This window comes from Dromiciops gliroides, chromosome 1, assembly GCF_019393635.1.
Source record: "Dromiciops gliroides isolate mDroGli1 chromosome 1, mDroGli1.pri, whole genome shotgun sequence".
Taxonomy (NCBI): Eukaryota; Metazoa; Chordata; class Mammalia; order Microbiotheria; family Microbiotheriidae; genus Dromiciops; species Dromiciops gliroides.
In genome coordinates this window covers 124235622-124259369 of record NC_057861.1, presented here as the reverse complement: position 1 = coordinate 124259369, position 23748 = coordinate 124235622, and the positions used below count along the sequence as shown (strand labels likewise).

General features: G+C 36.0%; 1 protein-coding gene across 1 annotated transcript in view; it reads right to left on the bottom strand.

Moving 5' to 3' along the window:
* The window catches only part of CSMD3 (CUB and Sushi multiple domains 3), a 1584452-nt gene that overhangs the window by 717011 nt on the left and 843693 nt on the right, over positions 1–23748 (bottom strand). The window contains 1 exon segment of the mRNA XM_043974157.1: positions 861–967. Coding sequence (XP_043830092.1) covers positions 861–967 — 107 coding nt within the window.

The following is a 23748-nucleotide window of genomic DNA, read 5'->3' as shown; positions in this document are numbered from 1 at the left end:
AATGTGCCACCAACTTCCTAGCATAAAGGCAATGAATTTAAAATGCAGAAAGATAAGTAATTTTGAACTTGCCTAATGCCGTAGGAATTTGTGTTAACTGCACTTTGAAATGATGTATTGAGTTCTTCAGTAGGTGTGCAAGTGTATGTGTGTGTGTGTGAAATTGCTTCAAAAAGGGTAAATAGGAGCAATGGATTAATTAAAATGTTTCTTAACATAGAAACATTAAAAAACAACAAAATATATGGTCCTTTCTACTCACAACAGCTACCAGCTGAGTCCCGGCCCTTGTCGCCTTTTTCATAGATTAGTTTCAGCAATATCTTCATTATTCTATCTGCCTTAAGTGTCTCCATCTTAGATCCATGGTCAGTACTGTAGTAAAATGGCATCCCTAAAGCACAAATCTGATATTTGACCATATCACTTCCCTACTTAAAAAGCTTAAGTGGTTCCTTATTGCCACTAGCATAGACTAGAAATTCCTTTGTTAGGCATTTAAAGCCCTTTATAATGAGCTTCAACCTACCATTCTAGCTTATATATATTATTCCCTTTTTCCACAGTATTATCTTACAACCAAACTGGCTAACTGACTGTTCTGATACAGGAGTAAATCAGAAACTTTACTTCTGTAGATGGAAGGATGGACTAAAATTAGATTCATGACAGATGCTGCTATTCTCTTTGGATTGTGTCAAAAAGGCCCCAGGACTGGCTCATGTGACTTATTAGTGTATTTATAACTTTTCCTACAAGCTTTCTTATGGAGAAAAAAATATAGTTTCAAAATAAATATAAAATAATATTTGTAAATATTATCATGTTCCAGGGTAATCATACAAACACTGGACACTTACACTTGCAGCACAGTTCTGGGATCTCCAACTTCTCCTCCATCGCCAATTGTCAATGGTGGTCATAGCCAGACTCTAGATCCACATTCTTCAAAGTTTATCTGAATAACCTAGGAGCAAAAATAGAACAAAAGGCCACAATTACGAATGTATTCCATAACACAGAAAAAAACTAATTGATGATACCTTAGCATAGGAACAATTTTTTTTTTAGTGCACATTATACATACACAATTCTTCCCATAAACTGTTAATGTGCAATGGTTGAAAACCATATCATTTAATGAGTCATACATTTTTGTGACAAATATGATCTAATATCAAACAAAACTTTAGTGGAAGAGTCAGAAAAAAGAAAATGAAATGATGCCATTAATGGTTCACACACCAAATGAAATAGGTTCATAAATTAATAAAATATACATTTTAACCCTTAATAAAGAAAAAACAAAATGGATGTATGTTTAAGAAATTCATTACAGAATAAGTGGGAAAAAGGCCTTTTAAAATCTATTCATTTTTTGTTAACTGTAAATTACCTCATGTTAACATAACTGAGCACGTAGCATAGCACTCTAGTTGTTTGATAAAGTCTAATTGGATGCTGACCAACTGACCTCAAGATTGCTACATGACAACAAACACATAGTTTTACTGACTTTTTTCATGGAGTTCTTAAATCAATAGATGTTTTGAACCTTATTTTAAAATACATTAGGTGTGTTGTTGACTCATACTAAACTTGCAGTCCATTAAAAATCCCAGATTTTTCATAAGCGTAGTATTCTAGCCAAACCTTACACAGCTTGTACTTGTACAGTATGAATTTTAGAGACAATGGACTTTGTATTTATATGTGTTAAAGGATTGTTAAAGGCCAATTAGTCTAAATATATTCAAAGCAATAATGAATACATATTTATTAAACATCTATTACATATCCTTAGAAATGTTGTCTGGACCACAAGAGTTGCATAAGTTATTTTTACTATTAAGGAACATACAATCTAATGGAAGAAATAGAGCTCAAGATTTTTCACATATTTATATGGAAAAATCATGTCATTCAATAGTAATTATATGGGAAAAAGTATAAATAAAAGGAATTCATTAAAGAAAAAAGTAAGAGCAAATTTATTTGTGAGAAGCCTCATGAAGAGCTTGGGAACTAAATCTTAAACTAGACTTCAAAGTATAGTTTGGGTCTGTACAAATAGAGTAAGAAGGAAGATATTCTTGGCAATGAGGTTAATACTTAGGAAGGAACAAAGGAAGGAATAAATATGTCAGTTAAATGAGATAAGTGGGAATAACTTGACCATGAACCAGGGATCATATTAGGAAATAATGGAAACAACAGACAGGTAAGATAAAATCAAATCATAAAAGATCTTAAAAGCCACTGGAATTTGGAGTAAAATAGAATAATAGAAAGAATCACAGAGACATGGGAATTTTTTGTTTGTTTCATTTTGTTTTTCAAGGAAGTAAAAGAATAATGATGTTTAACAAAAATACTATGGCAATGGTATGCTGGGTAGATTAAATGAGAAAAATACTATACTTACAGAAAATCAAAGTGGAAGTTTGGAATTATCTAGTATTTTGTTTTAATTATGGTAGCCTAGAACACAATGTTGTTTTTTTTGTTAATTTGTTTTGTTTTTAATGGTAACAACTATGTGAGTAGAGGGGAAGAAATGGTTCTGAGGAATGAACTTCCTTGTGTATCATTCATATGGTTTGGAGATGGTGGTGACTAGAGTAAAAAATATGAAAGTACAACTGAAGTATGGAAAGTAACACAAATGCTGAAGAGACAAATAATGATGTCAATATGTAAGGAAGTAAAGGAAAAAAATAATATAGGACTGAAACAATTTAGGAAGAGGGAAAGGGTAAATGTGTATAGACTAAGTCAAAATGAAGATGTGAGAGAAAAAATATTTGAAATATGCATTAGTACAGAATAAGATCAATCTTATACTTGTGAACTGGAGGGGCATTAAAAAGTTACATTTATGATTTCAATGCATGAACATTGAAAATTTGTTCCCTTTATATCGTAAGGCACCAATATATGTAGATAAACAAGGATGGGTAAGACAATGAGTAGCTTGAACACCAATAATATGATTTTTTAAATGATTGATGAACATCAATCTTTTTAAAAGAAGAGATAATTGGGGACAACCACGTGATGGAGTGGATAAAGCACCAGCCCTGGATTCAGGAGGACCTGAATTCAAATCCAGCCTCAGACACTCGACACTAGCTGTGTGACCCTGGTCAAGTCACTTAACCCTCATTGCCTGGCCAAAAAAAAATAATTAAATTAAATTAAATCAAAAATTTCTCTCTCTCTCTCTCTCTCTCTCTCTCTCTCTCTCTCTCTCTCTCTCTCTCTCTCTCTGTATATATCTATATCTATATCTATATAATGTTAGAGTTGGGAGGGGCATTAGAACATAGAATGTCAAAAAGGGCTTTCCCTGTTTTCAGAAGGTAGATAATATTCTCTACAAAATAGTGGGAGGGAGAGGAAATGGAGGGACTAGCTGAGAAGAGGACTTTGACTTTGTATTAAAGTTTCAGTAAAGGAACTTATAATATTCATTATAAATGTTCAGAGTCCTGAACACTTTTGGGAGACATTATAAAACAAACAATAGTGTTCATGATAAAATTTGGACATTGGAGGCATTTGGCAAATTTTTGTTTAATGGATAAACTAATCTGACTCAGAAATTCTTTATGTTATTTTCTTTTTTGACTATTTGCAGCAAAATATTTTTTCTGTTTAAAAGTACAACAAAAAAGCCATTGGAACACCATGATATTTTAATGCTTGTGAGCATAAGTGTATATTTTATTATGCAGAAAAGATGGTGAAAGCATTATAACAGCAAACAAATTCCCCTCAAAGATATTAGCAATATAGTAGTTCTAGTTTGGGTGAGTGTGGGATTTCATCCATGCTAAATTGAAGGATAAATGGGCAGCTAGGGCCTTTTAGAGTGGTTGATAGTTTTCTCCGTGGCACTATTTGTTAAGGTTGAAGAAACAATTCATTCAGCAACCATGTTATATTCTTATTGCTGCTTCTCTACATTAGTATCTTAAACCAGTGGTCTGGGATTCTGATTGGAATTTACACTCACTATCGCCAGGAGTCAGAAATGTTGGAAAAGAAGAGAATGAAACAACCCTTCTTCTAGAATTGTGTAGGGAAAGAAAGTAACCTCACCACTTTTCTAGGTGCTCTGAGTTTATTTTAGCTCTAACACAATATAGGGTATTTTGAAGCCCTACCTCACTGTAAACATCCTGTTAGAAACTTGCTCCTATATAATCTGCTCTGGGTTATGATATTTAGAACATTTGCTAAGAGTTGTTAGATCTACTGATTATCTTCTTCAAAGACTGTTTTTCTTTAGTATTCTACTCCTTTTCCCATGTTCTTCACCAACATAGAATAGCTTTTCCCCTCTCCTACACTTAGCCAAACCCCATTACTCTTATGGTCTATTTTAAGGCCAAGCTACTCCTTAAATTCACATCTGACAACTTTCTCTTGAGGACTAACTCATTTTTTCTCAACTTCTATTTGGAAGTACTTGTTTAATTTCTGGTTGGCAGATATTTATTAGTCATCCACTATTTACTAGAGAAGAGAAAGCCTCTAGAAGAGGGGTGGATAGAGAGTTGGGAAGATTTGGGCTCTTTAATACATATGGACTGTTTAACCCTTAGCAAGTCCCTTAATCTCTTGGTGTCCCAAGCAACTCTAATTCTGCAACTTGGAGAGCAAGCCTCATATGCATTGATTAAGGCAGTAAGAGTCTTGGACCTGGAGTTAGGAAGACCTGAGTTCAAATTTGAACACATTTGCTTAGTTATGAGACTCTGATCAAGTCATTTAAATTCTCTTATTTTCCTCATCTGTAAAATGGAGATAATGATAGCATTTACCTTACAGGGTTGTTGTGAGGATTGAATGTGATAACATAGAATTTTGAAAATGTTCAGGTTATATAAATGTTAGCTACTAGAGGGAGTTGCCTCACTGGGAAATCCCTACCAATTAAATCATATGTCTAGCTTAAAGAAGAAAAAAAAAGCAAGACATTATCCTGAGTTCTTCAGAGAATACAAAGATAAATAAAACAGAGCCTGTCCCCATAAGGATCTTGAAATCTTGTAGAAGTAAAACAGGTATGCAAATATCTATAATATGAATTAGCATCTAGAGTATTTGCATAAGACAGAGACAAGGTGTAGAATTATAAAGATGTAACTATTATGTCTGAGTTACAGTTAGCAAAAGCTTCATGGCACCTGTGCTAGACATTAAAAAATGGAAAATAATTCAGTGGGCAAAAATGTGTTTATGGAGAGGTACAGGCATATTGAGAGTGGAGAAAAATTCAAGAAGATTCAGGAGAGTGCAATCTGAACTTAAGGGGGAAAAGTGAATACAGAGATAAGAAAGATCAGGAAATTTTCCAGAAATGGGTTCCAGTTTGGCTAGAGAATAATGTATGTTGATCAACTGCTTTGTGATCCATAATCAACAGCATGCAGACCAGGTGTGGAAGGGAAGAAGATTGATGGCTGAGGTTATCCTTGTTTGGCAATGTCAAGCAGACTAAAGAGAGGGAAACAATGAAATAGGTGTCGAAGAATATAAGGGAAGTGAGAATGGTTTATAATATATATTAGTGACAAGAAGGAAGAATGTATGATAAAGTAATAAAATCCATCTTTGCACTGAAAGGAGAAACATACTAGGTAAGCCTAGAAAGGTAGGTTGAATTCTCATGAGTCTATTGCACAATGATCCTAAAAACATTGGGAATATTCCTCATATATAATATTCCTCATAAATCTTCTCAAGGCTAAGTATTCTCAGTTAATTGAAATGCTACTCATATTTAAAGATTGAGTTCCTTCACAATCCTCATTGACTCGTTCCATCTTGTCAAAACTCCTTTCTAAAAGGAGCTATGCAGAAGTAGATATAACATTTCAGATTCTTTCCATTCTCATCTATGCCTGATGGCTTCCTTGATGTTCCATCTAAAAGTTCATCTCTACAAGAAGCCTTTCTGACCCCACTTAGTGTTGGTGACTCCAACTTTGTTGATTATCTAATTTATCCTGTATTTATCTTATTTCTTTATAGTTGTTTGCATGTTATGTTCCCCATTAGATTGTGAGCTCCCTGAAAGAAGGAACTTCTTTACCTCTATTTTTATTCATCATTTAACACAGTGGCCAGCAAATAGTAGTTGTTTTAATAAATGAATGTTTTACTTAACATGAACTGTATTATGATCAGAATACAGTAGAACTATTACTATAGTGGAATATCTAACCTATGTGACATTTTTCACACAGAATAAACTTATCCGGTCTTGATATGCTATATGATTTTCTGTAAAAATTTGGTAAAAGACTCATCTAAACTAAAAGATATAGCAAAAGTATTTTTAGATTAAATTGGAAAGAAAATAATAAACATAAGATGGAATAAATTAACCAGAATTTTTATAATTATCTTTTACTTGAATTGAAAGAGGAATTTCTGAGTTCTGGATCGTGAAGATAGAATTATGGATAATGATCAGATCAAGCTATTACTATTTCTGTGTGAGGCCAAATTATAATGAAGGTGGAGGTCAGTAGAGTTTAGATGGTTGATGAAACCTGAGTATCCCATACAGAATATAATGATTTGGAAGTTGTATAGAAATTTATGACAAAGAATTAGACTGCTTAATCAAGATAGCCCAAGTGAATCTCAAAGGAAGAGAAGCTGAGTAATTTTGGCAAAGGAATAATCTGGTAGCTGGAACAAAGAGTATACTGTGTATGTGTATATTCATGTGCAATATTTGAAAGTTATGGCATACAGAAAATTAACTGGTCTGAGGATTGAGAAGAAGAGAAGCAGAGTAGATGAGATACACTTTAAGAAATTTTCCAACACTTTCACTCATCCCAACCTTCTCCTTGTAAATATTCATCTTTTAATACCATTATTGTCTCAGTGATGCTTTTTGACTGCAATTAATAGAACACTTCAAATCTTTAAAGAAAATGTTAGCTAGGATAAAGGACAGCAGACAGATCAAGTAGGTTGCAATGATGATATGACCATGAAGTTGCATAAAAGGTATCATCTAATAAATGTATGATTATATAAGCAGGTAGGAGGCTACTCACATGGTGAAAATTAGCAAGCAGTAACAGTAAGGATACGTGGCAGGCTGCACTTACACACATAAAAGGTTCAAAATTTGGAAGGTCTCTAGCATGCCAGGTAGAGGAATATTCTTGATTTTTTTATGTCATGGACCCCTTTGACAGTCTGGTGAGCCTCACTATCCTCTGCAATTATGTGCTTCCATCACCCCTCACATTCTCTTCAGGTCACTTTTACATTTAATTTTTTAAAAATTAGAATAAAAGCTCCTTGAAAGCAGGGACTATATATTTGCTTGTATTTGTAGAAAGTTAAATGGCACAGTAGATAGAGGACTGGAACTGGAGTCCAACTAGCTGTGTGACCCTGGCCACATCACTACTATGAGTAATCCTAATGAGTACCCCACTGATGGGGTACTCAAATTAATAAAATAGTGGAATTATATAATTTTTTTACCATATTATGGTCTTTGTATATTCAAAATATATTTATTGATAGAGACAAGGTCAACTGTAATTTCACTGATATAGGAAACTCCTAGATAAGGAAATTCCTTATAACAATGCTGGTTGGTACCTCTAACTTACAATTTTAGAGAGTCACCTTGAATACTGAGAGGTCAAATAACTTGACCGGCATTGGAGAGCTAGTATTTAACAGATAGAGGAATTAGATCTATGTCTCATTGATGCTGAAAACAGCTCTCTATCCATGCTGTCTCCATACAAAAAATATATTCATGTGCACTTTGGACACATCTTTAATTCTTTATTCAGTGTGGTATAGTGAATGACTGTCACTTTGTGTTTAACCTTAACAGATTATTTAACTTCTCTATTCCTCAGTTTTATCATCTATAAAATGAGAAAGTTGTACTAAATGGCTTTTAAGGTCCCTTCCAAAATTATGATTCCTCCCTATATCTACCCCCTTCTTAAATTCTATTGTTTCTCTCATGCCAACATATTTCAATTCAGTTCAACATATTTTTTTCAATTCAACAAATTTCTCTCCATTATCACTGCTGCCACTGTAGTCCCACTCTCATTATCTCCCAAGTTAATTATATCAATATTCTCCACAGTGATTTCTGAGTCTCCTTCCCTAATGTATCTTATAAACTGATATAAGCATAAAATTTCCAAGAATCATGCCCTTTTCATGATGACACTCCCTAGTGAAGACTTATGAGAGTTTCCCATTTTTAATCCCATCAGCTATAATATTTTCTGTATTCCTTTCAAGGAAATTTATAACCTCTGGTTGCTCATCCAATTTTTTGGCATCTACTCTTACACAAAAACACTGCTCTAATAAGTCAAATAATACACCACTTCTCTACTGAGTTCTTTCTATTGGTAAGGGAATCATTAATGAGAGATTTATGACCTATCCCCTTCTACACATGTCAGTTCTCAGGAAGTAGCAAATATGAAATATATACAGTAATATACATAGCCTGGCAAAAACACAAACACTACAACTCCTTTGATATTTGTCCCAAAGAGACAAAGTATAAATGTTGTACCAAAGGAACATTCCCAAGAGTCCCCTATTTCTAGGTGATGTTAATGAACCATGCCTGCATACTCCCTCAACCACTTTCTTCTCTTGCTCCTCATGCAAAACTTACTGAAGCAATAATATAACAACAGAAATCTAGGGAATATATTAATTCCATTTCTGCCACATCTTTCTTGTTATGTGGATCCATCAAAGCAACCATTAATTTCAAAATAGTTTTGTGGAAGCCACTTTCAGTAACTGTTTGTGAAAAACAATTATCCTGGGAGGGTGGGGGGCACAGTTACCCAGTGTTATACCTTCCTTTCTTAGTCTTTTCTCCCCTACTCCCACCCCAAAGCCCAGTTCTCCTTGTAATTAAGATTACATGAAAAAAAAAAAGATTACATGGAATCTCTTCATCTGGGTCAAGCCTGGAGACAGCTCCCTTTATCTAAATAAGTGAAGGACTTCACCAAACCACACCTAGGTGGAAACTACTGTGTTCTGATCAGCTTGGGGGGGGGGGGTTACATTCTTCCTCTGATGTAATTCTTACCTACATTTGAGTGACCTAAATCAAGTATACCCAGACTTCATTTTAATATAACATACCCCCAATCATTTTAATGTCATGTCAACCCGATTTGATTGTTATGCGATGGACTGTCTACAGTTAGAAGGGTTTTATATTCCTCTGTCATTAGGGGTCTTTGGTCTGAGAGAGATGGCCAAGGATGGACATCCTTTTATTAATAATCTGCTGGCCTTCTAATAAAAAGGATTAAATTATCCAGAAACTATGTCTCACATGTTGACTGTGAGAAACAAATTGTGAGAAACCCCATTTAAAAATTTCTGGGACTCGGTGTTGGAGAAATATCAAAAGTTTTTATTTATACATTTGTGTGTGAATGGGCCAGCTCCCTAATGGAAGTGGAAGTGAGCTTGGGACTCGGGAGCCCTTTTATCTCAACTGGCTGGCCCCTCCCTTCTTCCTCAATTACAATTTGCGAGTCAAGACACTGGTGCCAACTGCTAGCCAATTGGAATGTGGTATAGTCAAAGGGGCAACCCTCTAAACTCTTCCCCCATGTGACCAGCCCTGAGTCTTTCTCATCGTGTGATCCTGATTGCTGGGGAGGGGGGAGGAAAGTAAGCATCCTTCTCCCAGCTGAAATTCACCTCCCAGACATTCCCCAGACAACTTCAATCAGCTTTTGAGGGGGGCCCATATTTTCCCACATTGACCATGAGAAGTTTCTCTGTATGACCTTTGGTTCCTATTCAGGGGTGTGCTCATAAATATCTAACAACAAGATCTTCACATACACACCACACACACACACACACACACTATCCACAAGACACTTGAACTTCAATCTACATTAACATTTCTTTTCCATTGTATTCCTAAGTCAATAGAATTGATCAAAAAATAAATCAAACCCTAATTGGTAGTGTTTCTGAGGCATAAATGCTCACACTGAAAATTTAATAACACTCAGAGTGAGCTGGTTCGATCTGGTTCCAGAATATGAGCTGTTTCTCCATTCTACTTATATATAGTCTCTTTTGCCTTTGAGCCTGTTTAATTTTCTCTCTACATAAACTGTCTTTGATGTGTTGTTCTTAATACATGGAACACAATTATTTTCCACTCTGCCTATGCAAATCTCACCCATATTACAAATCCCCTCTTTTATGAAAACCTATTTTTCAAATATTTCAGGCTAAGCTGATCTTACTTGTCTTGGAACTATTGCATTTATTCTAAATATGACAGAATTACAGATGGTTTCTATCTTTCTAGCTTAGAGTATAAACACCTTCCCAGCAGGGACCACATTCAGGCAATCTTCACTTTTCCTTTTGCATTTTTTTAAGGACATTGACTACTTATGACCCACCAGATTCCTGAATTTAGAGTTAAAATGAATCTAAGAGATCATGTTACTACTCTCCCTATTCCCATAAGTGAAATGATCAAAAAGTCAAAGGAACAAAAAAGGTAAGAGTAATATTGCTCAGTAGACTTGCTAAAGTCTGTGAGGATTCTTTAATAAGATATAATTCAGCTCTTCTAGGTAAAATGACTGTGCCAATGGCTGTTTTTGTAACTTCCTGATGAAATCTCTGATAGCACATGAGCAAGGCTTCAAGTACTGTGAAAGATATTTTAATAGTTATTTGCATCTCAAATTCATTGACATTCCTACTTGCATAATGGAAGATAGTATTGCTGCTCTAAAAGTTTCCTCCTAATATTTATTTTGTAGAAAAAAATATAGAGCATTTTGGGGAGGGAGAGGCAGAGTTCCTTGGGCTTGGATTTGTGGGAGAATTACATGAAAAGGAATATTTTCTAGAGAATTTGGCTTAGTCTGCTAGTCCTTCAGCAAGGTAAGGGAGCCACATAAGCAAGGATATCTATGTCTAGTATTCTTCCCACTATATGTGCTACCATATTCACTCATTCATTTAACAAATTATTTGCTACTATAGCTTCAGAAATGGAAAGAATTGGATAATAGTATTAATAATATTTTTCTGTAATTAAGTTATATAGTGCTTTAAGTTTTGCAAAGGGCTTTATAAAGATCTCATTTTATCCTCACATCAACTCTGTGAGTTAATTTTCCTTATTTTACAGATGAGAAAACTGAGGTTAATAAATTTCTAAGAAAGGATTTAAATTCAAACCTTCTTATTTCTAGGTACTACATTTTAACTAGTACATGACCTAGATGTTCCTAGATGACATTCAGACCCTGACACACCTGACTATGCAAATCTGAATTAGTCACTCTAAGTACCAACTTATTTCTCTAAGGCTATTCTGTACTGAATAGTTTGTTACTTATTTGCATTGGTAGAAGGAATTCCAACATAAATTACTGGTCTAGGTTGACACCATTAGGGATACAAAATTATAAGAAATAATTTAATTAGTCCAAGAATGAAAAGATATTCGGCTTCACTGTGATATAATATAAATATAAAGCAAGTATATCATCAATGCAGTGATTTTGGATCTATCTTTTTACTACTTGTAAATTTAAAGAAAAAAGTACATTAATTCTAACTTCCTTTGGAAAATTGTTGGGGCAGCTAGGTGGCACAGTAGATAGAGTACCGGAAGACCTGAGTTCAAATCTAGCCTTAGACACTTGACACTTACTAGCTGTGTGACCCTGGGCAAGTCACTTAATCCCAATTGCCTCACACACAAAAAAAACAAACAAATCTGTGGAAAACTGTATACAAGATGACAAGAACACACAAAGGAAAACAAAAGCCTTTTAAAACATTCATTAGGTTAAAACAACCATAAATTAGGTAGTATCTATTTTAATTCAAATTAGAACTAAATCACTATCTTGTATTTTTGTGTGTGGACGCTATACTGTCATATTTGTTGTAGTAACACTAACCATTATGTTCATTTAATTAGATTAGGATCATAATTTTACCATTTTGATTGATTTGAGAGGTTCAAAATTAGGTCTTTGCTTCAATATTTTTGTTTGTTTCTAGAAGTTTGGTAGTAACAGGAATCAGAAAAAGACTATGGTAGCACAAAAGACTAACAGTATAATAAGTCATTTTCTTTCTCTCCTCAGAGAGAGTAAAACATATTTGTAGGCAATATACCAATAAAATTTATTAAGTACCTACTATGTGTCAGATACTATGCTTAGCTCTGGGCAGAAAAAAAGGACTGGGGAGAGTCATCTCTCACTCATGAAATTGATGTAGATGACAAAAGACAGAAATAGTTGATATTATATGTGAAAAATCAGTAAGCTGTCCATAGCCTTTCATTCAATGAGCCCTTTACTAGGCATTTAGCTCAAATAAGTCAAACAAAAGAGTGTCATGAATATCCAAATACTCATACTAGTATTTTCTGTGGTAGTAAAGCAATTGGAAACAAAGTAGATGCCCTTTCATTAGAAAAGTCAAGACAATTGTGGTTTATTGAGTATAATGGGATATTATTGTGATGAATATGACTAATTCAGTAAAATATGTACAAATTCAATATAATTTTTACACAAAAATATTATTTTTTTTCTTTTTTTCCTTTCCTTTCCTTTTCTTTTTTCTTTCTTTCTTTTTTTTCTTTTCTTTTTCTTTTTTTGCAGGGCAATGAGGGTTAAGCAATTTGCCCAGGGTCACACAGCTAGTAAGTGTCAAGTATTTGAGCTGGATTTGACCTTAGCTCTCCTGAATCCAGGGCTGGTGCTTTATCCATTGAGCCACCTAGCTGCCCCCCACAATAAGATTATGTGAGTGGCAATCTATCTCCCCCTTCTTGACTGTATCTCCAAATCAGCCTCCATTGGTTGCCGATTGGGACCCTAGATGGGGCAACCACTACCCTACAGAATCATAATTCCACTTTGGGTTCATAGCATGAAAAATTCTCACTTATGAGGCCCCAGCCGTATTTTAGCCCTGTCAGAGAAATTTAAATTTATCTTTAAATTTCAGGAAATTCATAAAAATTGTTTCAAATCAATGTCATTAACTTAATGGCCTAGTAAGAACAGTAGCTACAAAACATTTTTCTCTAAATATATATACATATATAGGTTAATTGTTCCACATATAAAGACAATATTGTGCGAAGAGTAGGCAATGCAGATTTTACTGGTGGTTTTTGTCATTCTTTCAGTTATTCATTGTGTTGACTGATGGAGGAGGCTAAAAGCGTTAATAGATAACCTCTCAATACTAGCTATCAATAGTACCCAAAAAGGGGTTAATCGAAAACCTACGACCCAAGGCCTAATTTGGATCTGAGTTTTAAGAGGGATTCAGACCCCAATTAATGGATAACTTAAGACTAGAGTCTTCATTAATACAAGTCATGACTAGGTTCTCCTTACCTACATTCATCAGCCACTCATCACAAGACACATAAAGAGGTAGGCTATAGAGACCCTAACTATAACAATGATACACAGAGTATAGAAATTCTAACTGATAAATGAAAACATTTTGACACTAGGCATGGGAATGAAAAGGTAACATGCTCAGAAAAGGCTAAATTTGTTCCAGATTCACCTTTATGATTTGTAAACCCCCAAAACACACCTCCATGGAAAAAGGTACCCACCACAGGGATTGGCTTAAACCCCCAGGAACTCCAAATTAGGATGAGCCCTCCCATGTACCTCTCTAAGGTGGAGATAATTATAATGAGACTGATAGTCGATTTATCCATACCATAAATATAACGGTCTTTTCCTTTCCCTATTTGAGAGACACTTTCATGATGATCTCCCTGTGGTCACTCACAGTATTGCAATAAAACTTGGGAAACTGAGTCACGGAGTCTTATAATTCTTTTGGGATAACTCATGATCAATCTGATCAATTAAATCCATCCCACATCATGACTTTCCATGACCCTGTGGGCCATATTGTCCATGGGGTTTTCTTGGCAAAGATACTGGAGTAATTTGCCATTTCCTTCTTCCCTGGCTTAGGAAACACAGAGGTTAAGTGACTTGGTCAGGGACACATAGCTAGTAAGTATCTGAAATTGGTTTTCCTGACTCCAGACTAGTGTTCTATCAACTGAGCCACTTAACGCTGCCCTCCTCAATTTTTACTAGTAGTAAAGTATAAAATACACTACACATTTGTGGCTAATTCAACTCATATTTCTAGCACCTTTAGCACTCGACACTCCTCCGTCTTTTGTCAACTTTTCATGCCATACCCCCTGAAAAATCATTTGTTCTTGTCATTTTGCTTAGTGTGCTTCCCTGTGACTGCTTCTCATTATAGCTGCGCTCTGCCTATCAGGGCTAACTCTCTTCTTAGCACAGGACTCTTATTTGCAGGCCAGGCATCCCAATTCTTAGAGCTATCTTAACGGAATATCTGTTCATAAATGGTTGTGGTATCTCTTACTCTGACTGTACACTCATTACCAAGAGATTATCAATCTTTATACTTTGCATGCCCGTGCTTAGCACATGGTAGATGTTTAATACACTGCTTGTGTGGGGCAGCTAGATGGCGCAGTGGATAACAGCACCGGTCCTGGATTCAGAAGTACCTGAGTTCAATTCTGGCCTCAGACACTTGACACTTACTAGCTGTGTGACCCTGGGCAAGTCACTTAACCCTCATGCCCCACCAAAAAACAACAACAAAACACACCCAAACAACCACAAAACCCCAAACCAAATGAATGAACTGACAAAAATAAATGCTTGTAGATTATTTGGGTGAAGTAGCTCCCTCTAAGCATCATGGCATGGAAAAGGGTAGAGCTAGGAGAGATATCCCTTTCCCTCAACTGGCCTTCCCTCAAGGGAGAAACAAAGAGATATGAAGATAGTGGGGATGAATGAATGAAGTGCGTTTTTTGCGGATACAGTACTTGGCAAGGAGAAGGGCTACTTCATCCTTGAACTGCGGTGGAGGGACGTAGTGGTAGAGGTATTTGGGTAATGTCACATACGGAGAGGTGAGAAAAGAGGAAAATTTCAGTAAATGACATGATTTTTTTTTCCAGTACAATATGAGGCAAACTTTTCAGCTGAGAGGGAATAGAAATGGGGAGCCATAGGAGGTTTTACGGAGAGATAGAAACAAAGGTTTGAAACAGCCCCTTGGGATGAGTGGGGACAGTGAGCTAGTTAGAGGTGTAAAAAGATTGCTTACCAACACATAAGGGCTCTGTTGACGGTTATATCCCATACAACTTAGTGGCATACCCAATCCTGAGTGATTTTCTCAGCTTTGTTCAGATAGCACATGCATAGGAACAAAGGCAATGGATGGTGGGAATAATCCAAGACAGAGACTTGGTAGAGAATGTTTGGGAATATGATGAAAAGGCCAAGTACTCAAGAGAATAGTTTAGAGTTGAACTCATTCACAAAAGGGTCAAGGTAGGGAAAGGAAGGAAATATAGCAAGTAAAGAGGTGATACATGAGAGAATTGAAGGGTTGAGGCATTAGTGGTCATAGCCCTGGTGAAGAATAGGGCTTGGTTTGGGAATACATAAGGAGAGATGGAAGGCCAATAGCTTGTGATTGGATAAGGAACTTCAGAGTTCATGAACATGAAAGAGCTATATTCCTGGGTTACTGCAAGATCAGGAGTATGAACATTTTTGCGTGTGGCTGAAGCAGGGTGGGGGAGTGGGTCATGAGAAATGAATAAGTGGAGGACCTGGGAAGTTAGGATGTTAATAGGAATTTCAGCTAAAATCTCATTATCTCCAGGAAGCTTTTCCCAATCCCTCTCTTAATTCTAGTGCCTTCTCTCTCTTGATTATATCTTCTATGCTTTCCCCTATGATTTATTTGCCAGTTATATGCTTTGATAAACAAAACAAAACAAAACAAAATAGGACTCACTACATTTGCACACCCTACAAACATTAGCAAAGTAGTAACCATATAAAAATGCTTAATGAAGAGCCATGGATGGACTGATCACTAGTTCCATGCCTAAGTTTTGCTAGCTATTATTGTGGAGGTGAAAAAAAAAAGTTGGATGAATTGGGCTGTTGTTCATTGGCATATTTTATTTTGCCTGACTGGTGACTAAGATTCATATAGTTATAATTTCAAAATGGACAAGAGTCTCCTTCATTTCAAATTAAGTAATGAACTAATTACTGACTAATCCATAGACTTTCAGATAAGCTCTCAACCACTGAGCTGGCACTGAAATTTGGGAAATTCATAATACTTGAGCAGTTTAAATGACACATGGTCGCCTGGCAGCAGGGAGTGCTTGATTGAATGTGTATCTCAGCTCAGTCACATCCAGTTTAATTTTACTCACATAATTCTAGGAGTTATATTATTTCTGGTTGGGGGGGGGACCCTCACATTGGAAAACAAAAGGAACACTGCAAAGTTTATTTAAAGTGAGAATACTTAACACAAGTAGAGTCCTACAGTCATGTCAAGAAAATATACAATTATTACAAATGGGAAGGGGGAATTCAATGTAAACTGAATTGAATTTAGAAGAAATTAAATTAATGGCTAGAATGCCATACTTGAAGGCCAGAATCCTCAGCACAATATGCTTATTTGTCAATGTCTTTCTACCTATCTACATGACATAGCACTTTGAGGTTTTCAAAGAGCTTTATGAACATGATCTCAATTAATCCTAATAACAACACTGTAATTAATGTACTATCATCCCTATTTTATAGAGAGGAAACTAAAGCTGAGAGAGGTTATGATTTCCACAGCCACATAGTTCATAAGTATTTTGGGGCAGAATTTAAACCCAGGTCTTCCTGACAGCAAGTTCAATACACTATTCCTGATGCTGCCTAGGGGGCTCACTAACTACTGAGATGATCATTGTTGTTCTTCCTCATCTATTTATCAAAAAAAGAGGATATTGAAAAAGGTATTTCATGGCAAATAACAGTTGTCACTGAAAAACAATGATGTTTTTGCCTTAGATTACATGCCAGAATTTGACATGCAATAAAAATGTACCAGGGAAAAGAGGGTCAGACATATCAGTTTTCAGGATCAGAAAGTCAACAAGAATTTATTGTGTCTGCTATGTTCCACACATTGTGCTATGCTCTGTGGATACCTCTCTCCCCCCCTCCCCCCAAAAAGAAAAGTCACAAAAGGATCCCTGTTCTCAAACATAGACAGGGCAAAATGTGGATAGTCACAGATGGAAAACACCAAGATTAAGGAGAATTGGCAAAGACTATCTGCAGGAGTTTGGACATTAGCTGTTATCTGAATCAAGCTAGAGAAACTAAGGGGCAGAGATGAAGAATGAGAGAGACAGGCATGGGGAATAGCAGTGAAAATTCTGTGTGATGGGAGATGAAGTGGTGTATGTGAGGAAAAGCAAAGGGGCCATGGTCAGTGGATGGCAGAGCATGTAATGGGGAATAAGATGACTAAAAAAGGTAGAAAGAAGCTAGGTTATAAAGGGCTTTAACAGGCCCAACATGTTTGTTTTTGTTTTTGTTTTTGTTTTTTCTTGTTCCTAATGGTAATAGGAGGGAGTCACTATAATTTATTGAAGGGACAAGGTACAGGGGAGTGGGGAATGAGAGGGCATTCTTACCCTGCCAAGATGGAAAGTCATTTTGACAGCTGAGGATAGACTGAACTAGTGAGAGATTTGAGGAAAGGGAAAATAACTAGCAGGCTATTGCAATAGTACTAAAGAAAAGCCATCTTTATTTGTTTTATTTTGTTCTGTTTTGGGCAGGGCAACGAGGGTTAATGACTTGCCCAGGGTCACACAGCTTGTAAGTGTCAAGTGTCTGAGGCAGGAGGTGGACTCAGGTCCTCCTGAATCCAGGGTGGGTGCTCTATCCACTGCGCCACCTAGCTGCCCCCAAGCCATCTTTATATTTTACCTGAATCAGCTTTGAAAACATACTCATTTATTTCCTGTGACCCATGAATGTATAATTAGAATTAAGAAATTACCATCTGAACTGTAAGCACCTGGGAAGTGATTAAATAATTAATAATTTTGATAATCTTTTATAACCTGAGATGGTGGTACTCTCTTGATCTCTGAAAGGTAATTCCACAAAGTGATAAGTGATAAAACAATTAACTTTGGGGAATAAATTATCATTTTTAATGACTACTGTACACTTGGGAAATGATTCTTTTTTATATTATTAACATCCTCTCTAAAAGCACAAATGTATGAAGAAGATTCTGCTAATGGTTGCATATATATTTCTTGGGGGGAGGGAGGATTTATTCAGAACTTTAAGTAAAATAAGGATTTCCATATTCAAAACAAAATAAGGGAAAACTATGGGAAGCCAAAACTCAATGACAGGCAATTTACTTCTTTCTTTATGCATATGTTACAGAGAAGAGGCCATTGAATCCAGTCCTTATACAAACTGAAGAGTCCCCAAAGATCCTGCTTATGGGAGAGTCATGGTGCAGTGTAATGGAAGTGTGTTGAAAAGATTCTGGAACATGTATAGAGAAGTTACTGGGTCCAGTAGCTAACTAGAGAATGAATAGCCGCATTTTTGGTTGAATGTGGATGCATAGCTGTAACTGATGAGCATTCAAAAGATACTACCTGAGAAGAACTTTGACCTCTTTCTCTTGGTTTGACCTCTTCTCTTCCTGTGGCTTTTTTCTCTAGCTGATGGTATCTGGTGAGAAAATGATGTAAAGAGAAGACTTTCTCTGAGGTTGACTTGTGACCCTGTAAATATGGCCCTCAGTTCTTTGACAGCATTTGTTCTTTGGTTTTTGATGAAAGAGAATGTGAGTTAGATACTGGTGAGTTTTGAAAGATTGAGAGAATGAGCTACCTGAGATGCAAGAGCAAAGGCTTGATGCTACATGGAAAGACTGAGGCCACTCTCCCAAGTACTGAATTGATATAGTGTAAAATGTGCTTGCAAGACAGTGGGGGAAATGTTTATATCTCTGTTCTTGCTAAATATTTGAAGTTATTTTTAAAAAACTAATTGATATTAATTGGTTAAAAGGAACTGAACACTAATTATTAGCAGCTAACAGTGAGGGAGAATATACCTGGAATGGGGACTTGAGTCTATAACAGCAAAGAAGAGATATCTCCACCTTTAAGGGGTACCCATAGATCTCTGAAGGGACAATGTAGCTTACCCTACTCTTATATAGTGAGGCTAGGCTTCTCACTACACATGGAAATTTATCTCTTTTCATTTCCAGGACTCATAGAGTCCAAGATTCCCCATCCAGGACTTAGGTTATTGGATACCCTAATTTAGAAGGTCCTAGAAAAACTGAACAACTTCTCTTATCTTCTATTGACTTCTTTCTGACTTCCAGTTTCAAAGAGAAAAGAGGGAAAACCAAGAGTAGTCACACCCAGAGTAAAAGGACTAGGCTAAGTGATGTCCTTTTGACAAGAACCCCATTTCTGGTTCTTCATTCAGTCACCAAAGAGGCTCCTCCTTTTCACAAATTTGGCAGGGCAGAAGCAGTTATCAAATGTCTATATGTGTTGCATATTATCTCCGAGGCACTTTCATTACATAGCATCAAATGCCTCCCAAAGCAGGTCCTCCTATCTCTTTCATGTGAGTAATTTCATGAATGGCACTGTGGGCATGCTCATAGTAACTAGATTCAGCGGCTAACCCCCTACCACAAATTAAATAAATTCAACATGTCATCTTGAAAGTTGTATTGTGCTTCCTATTCAGATCTTAATTTGACTCTCTTCTATTAATTTTTAAATGTTTAAATGACCATCTTATTTTTTTTTCATTTTTGTAACTCCATTATCACTTCCCTCCCAACCTCCATATTGAAAGAAAACCCTGGTATTAGAGTTGCATGATCAAGCAAAATAAATCCCTAGTTTGTCTATGTCCAAAATTTGGATGTACATTTCTCAAAATGTATGTTTTCCACATCCTTCACCATTGAGTAGATATGCCCCATTTTTTATGGCCTATTCAAAAGGCCTAGAACCAAATAAAATACTCCAGATGGGGGTTGACCTGTGCAGAAGTCTCTTACCTTTTCCTCACATATCTTAGATTCCAATTCTTTGCTAACTATTGTGTTTATGCCTTTCCCAATATAAAGATCCTATTTTTTTTGAGGATGGGGGTGGAGGAAATAAAAGCAAATAGTTCTATGTTCACTCTGTTATCCATTAAAATTACCCCAGTCATGCTGATCAGTAGGCATATTTTAGATTTGATCATCTTGCCCTGAACATACAATCCATCTAGTCTAGCTCCCTCATTTTGCAGGAAGCATTCAAAAAATAAAGGCACAATAATTGCTTATGAGTAATCAAAGGCAGTGCTTTTCTAAATATTCCTATTCATATCCATTTAAGGATTCTGACTGGTCCTATGCAGGGTCAGGAAAGAGAACTCAAAGCTTGATCATAATTTTTCTTTGGTGGGGGTGGAGGATGGGGGAAGGGGTTGGAGAATATGAGAAAAAATAATTGTAACATCAATCCTTCCCTGGGAAGCTGTCAGCAATGAATCAATCTAATATATAGCCAGCTTAACATCGATAATTACACCAGACATCTCTCTCTGCTCTTAATCTGTGCAGAGGAGGAATGCCTTGTTTTACTTTTGAGAATTACATGTCAGAAGTCTACATGCTATTGAGCAGCTTTCTGTGCAACTGGTTTTTAAAAGAAGAATATACATTTCACCAAGTAGAGAAAGAAATGCTGATGGTGACAAAATAGGCAAGGTTGGAAGAAAGGTACTAGAAGCCAAACAATGATCTAGAAATAATCAACAAGTGTTTATTAAGTACTTACTAGAGGCCAGGCACTGTGCTAAGCTTTCAATATTCAAAGTTCCTACTCTTAAGCAATTCCTATTCTCAAATAGTCAAATAGTTCCTATTCTTAAGTATCTTACATATTAATGAGAGAATATATACATATATAAACATATTCAAGATCCATATAAAGTAGATAGAAGTTAACCTTTGAGGGAAAAGCTATAGTAATAGGTGGGGAGTGACCTGGAAAGGTATTCTGAAGAAGGAAGATTGTGAATTGAAGTAAGCCAGGGTTTCTAAGAAAAGTCTTGAGTGAGAAACGAGAACATTTTGGACATGGGGACAGCCAGTGTAAAGGCCAGACAGAAAAAATCTAGGTAAAGGGAGTGGTTGTTAGAGTCCAGTCTATGAGTGAGTGAACAAAGGGCAACATGCCAGAAACTTGAAGCAGGAAAGGAAACAACTAGATGCCAGAAAGTCAGGTGCTGATCTAGGGAACAGATGAACAAGTGGGTGAGTGGGATCCCTGGGAAATCTTCCACGAAGCCTGCTGTGCATAAATGATGATATATCCTGTTTTCTATTGTGTTGAGGAAACTGAAGGGTCAGGTAAATTGGAAACGAAACTAGTTCTTCCCCTGGGAGATACAAGTGGGAGAACAGACAGAAGCTATTTGGAAATATGTGCCAGGATTTTTTAACACCTAATTCAATTACATGTATTCCCTGATACTCTTTCATTAAGTGTTTTTCCTTTGAATTTGAAGTAATCATTTTTGACTTAGTAAAATAAATGTAGATAAGAGCTTTTAAGCCTGGGGCGTAAATATATGACTACTTCAACAGTACCAGGGATATGTGGAATACCTGAGAGAGGGGCCTGAGAAGCTACATCTCATATTGTCTTTTATAGACATATAAACATAAATATAAACCCGTTTCTGCTTACTTTATTCTTGTTGTTGTTGTTATTGTTTTGCTACACTTGATTTATTTTACAGTTATAACCTTCTAGAAACCATAGCTCTGTTGGTGTCAGAACAATAAAATCCACGGCAGCCTAAAGCTAGATATATCAACGATGGCAATAAAGCAACACAAAACAAAAACAAAAAAGCAGGTAATCTCCTGGGATAGTTGAGTTTATTATCATTAGCAAAAGAAACCTTCAAAAATTGCCATTATATTTTTGAATACTCAATTAAGGAAAATATTTTATTGTTTTCTTATTTTAACAATGGAATTGATTTGTGAACTAAAGGAAACAGAATCCATTTCATAAATATATGTTCTCTCTTTTCTGCACCATCTTTCCTGGCTTTACCGTCACCCAGATGTACTCCAATTCTAACTTTTTCCCATCCCCTGGAAGGTAATCAACTATTTTCTTCATTTTTACTACACGATTCCCTACAGATTTGTTTCCCAAACTCCTCATTAATTTCATCTTTCTGTCCAGGTGATCAATAGACCAATGACAAAATCAGTTCTGCTCATCTTTCCATTGACTTTCACCCAAATATTCCTTGTCATGCTTTTCTTATCTGGTTCCTGAATTAAATCATATCACTATAACTCCTTAGTGTACAGTGCTACTCTCCTCTATAATTTTTCCCTGTTCTGTTTCTTTTGGATAAATTATACCCATCCAAAACCTTAGTTAAATAATGGGTTTCATAGTGATACCTATAGGTCCTCATATGCCTCCTTGCATTAGGACTTCCAGTTGCTCTTTTTCATTGCATCAATTTTAGGCATTGAGGCCATGACATTTTTGTTTGTTCTAGAGACAAGAGGAGACAAGAGACATCATAGTGTCCTTCCAGCCTCTAAGAGTCTGACATGTGTAGGAGGGATTAGACTTAGTCTGTTTAAACAGAGAAGTTGCCAAGAAGCTCAATTACTCTCAACACTGGAGGAAAAAAAAGTATTAATAATTAGAGCTATCCAAAATTGGAATGTGTTGCTTCAATAGGTGGTGAGTTCCTCCTCCATGAAGTTCTTCAAGTAGATCATGAATAACTACTTGTCAGACATATCATTAGTTTATGAATTGTACTAGATGACTCCTGACTTCTCTTCTAGCTCTTAAATTCTGCAATTATGCTATTTCGAATAAAGCAATAAAACAAAGATGTGGACAATAAGTTATAAGCATGACACCACAGTGCTACTAAATGAATGAAATATGCATTTTAGAAATGGCCATATCATATGGTCCTGGGTGCCATTTAAAAAAATTGATGACACTGTTATTTTACCAGTTAGGCAGGCTTAGTACCTTGGAGTCATTGTTAACTTTTCACTTTTGGGAGAGGCAGAATGATATGATAGATAAAGTGCTGTAAGTCAGGACATCTTGGGTTCAAATCTCAGCTTTGACATTTCCTATGTGATTATGTGTATTAGTTCAAAGACTCATTCATTTTCTCCTACAGTTTTTGTTTTGTTTTGTTTTGTCCAATGATTTTATCTTTGGTGAAAGGAAATTCTGGTGAAAAAATTTCCTTTGTTAAAGTAGATCTATACATGCTCTGTAATTGATAATCTTAGAGAATTTTCTGGGACAAAGGGTAACTTGCTCTCAGTAAAAGAACCGGTATGTATCAGAGACAGGGCTTGAACTTAGGTCTCCCTGTCTCCAAGATGTACTCTACCATAACTTACTACCTTTCTACCAATGAGTTATTGTAATATGGAGTATTTGAATTAGATATCCTGCTTCAAGTCCCCTGCCTTTCCAACCTAAAATTCACATCAATAGCACCAAGGATCTGTTATTTCATCAGTGTAAGTATTCCATCAATTGGGATGACTGCAATTTTGTTATAACTTAGTAGATGGTCTGAAAATTTTCCAAGAATAAACTTCCCAGGACAACTTTAACTAAGAAAAGCCCATGTACCATGCATG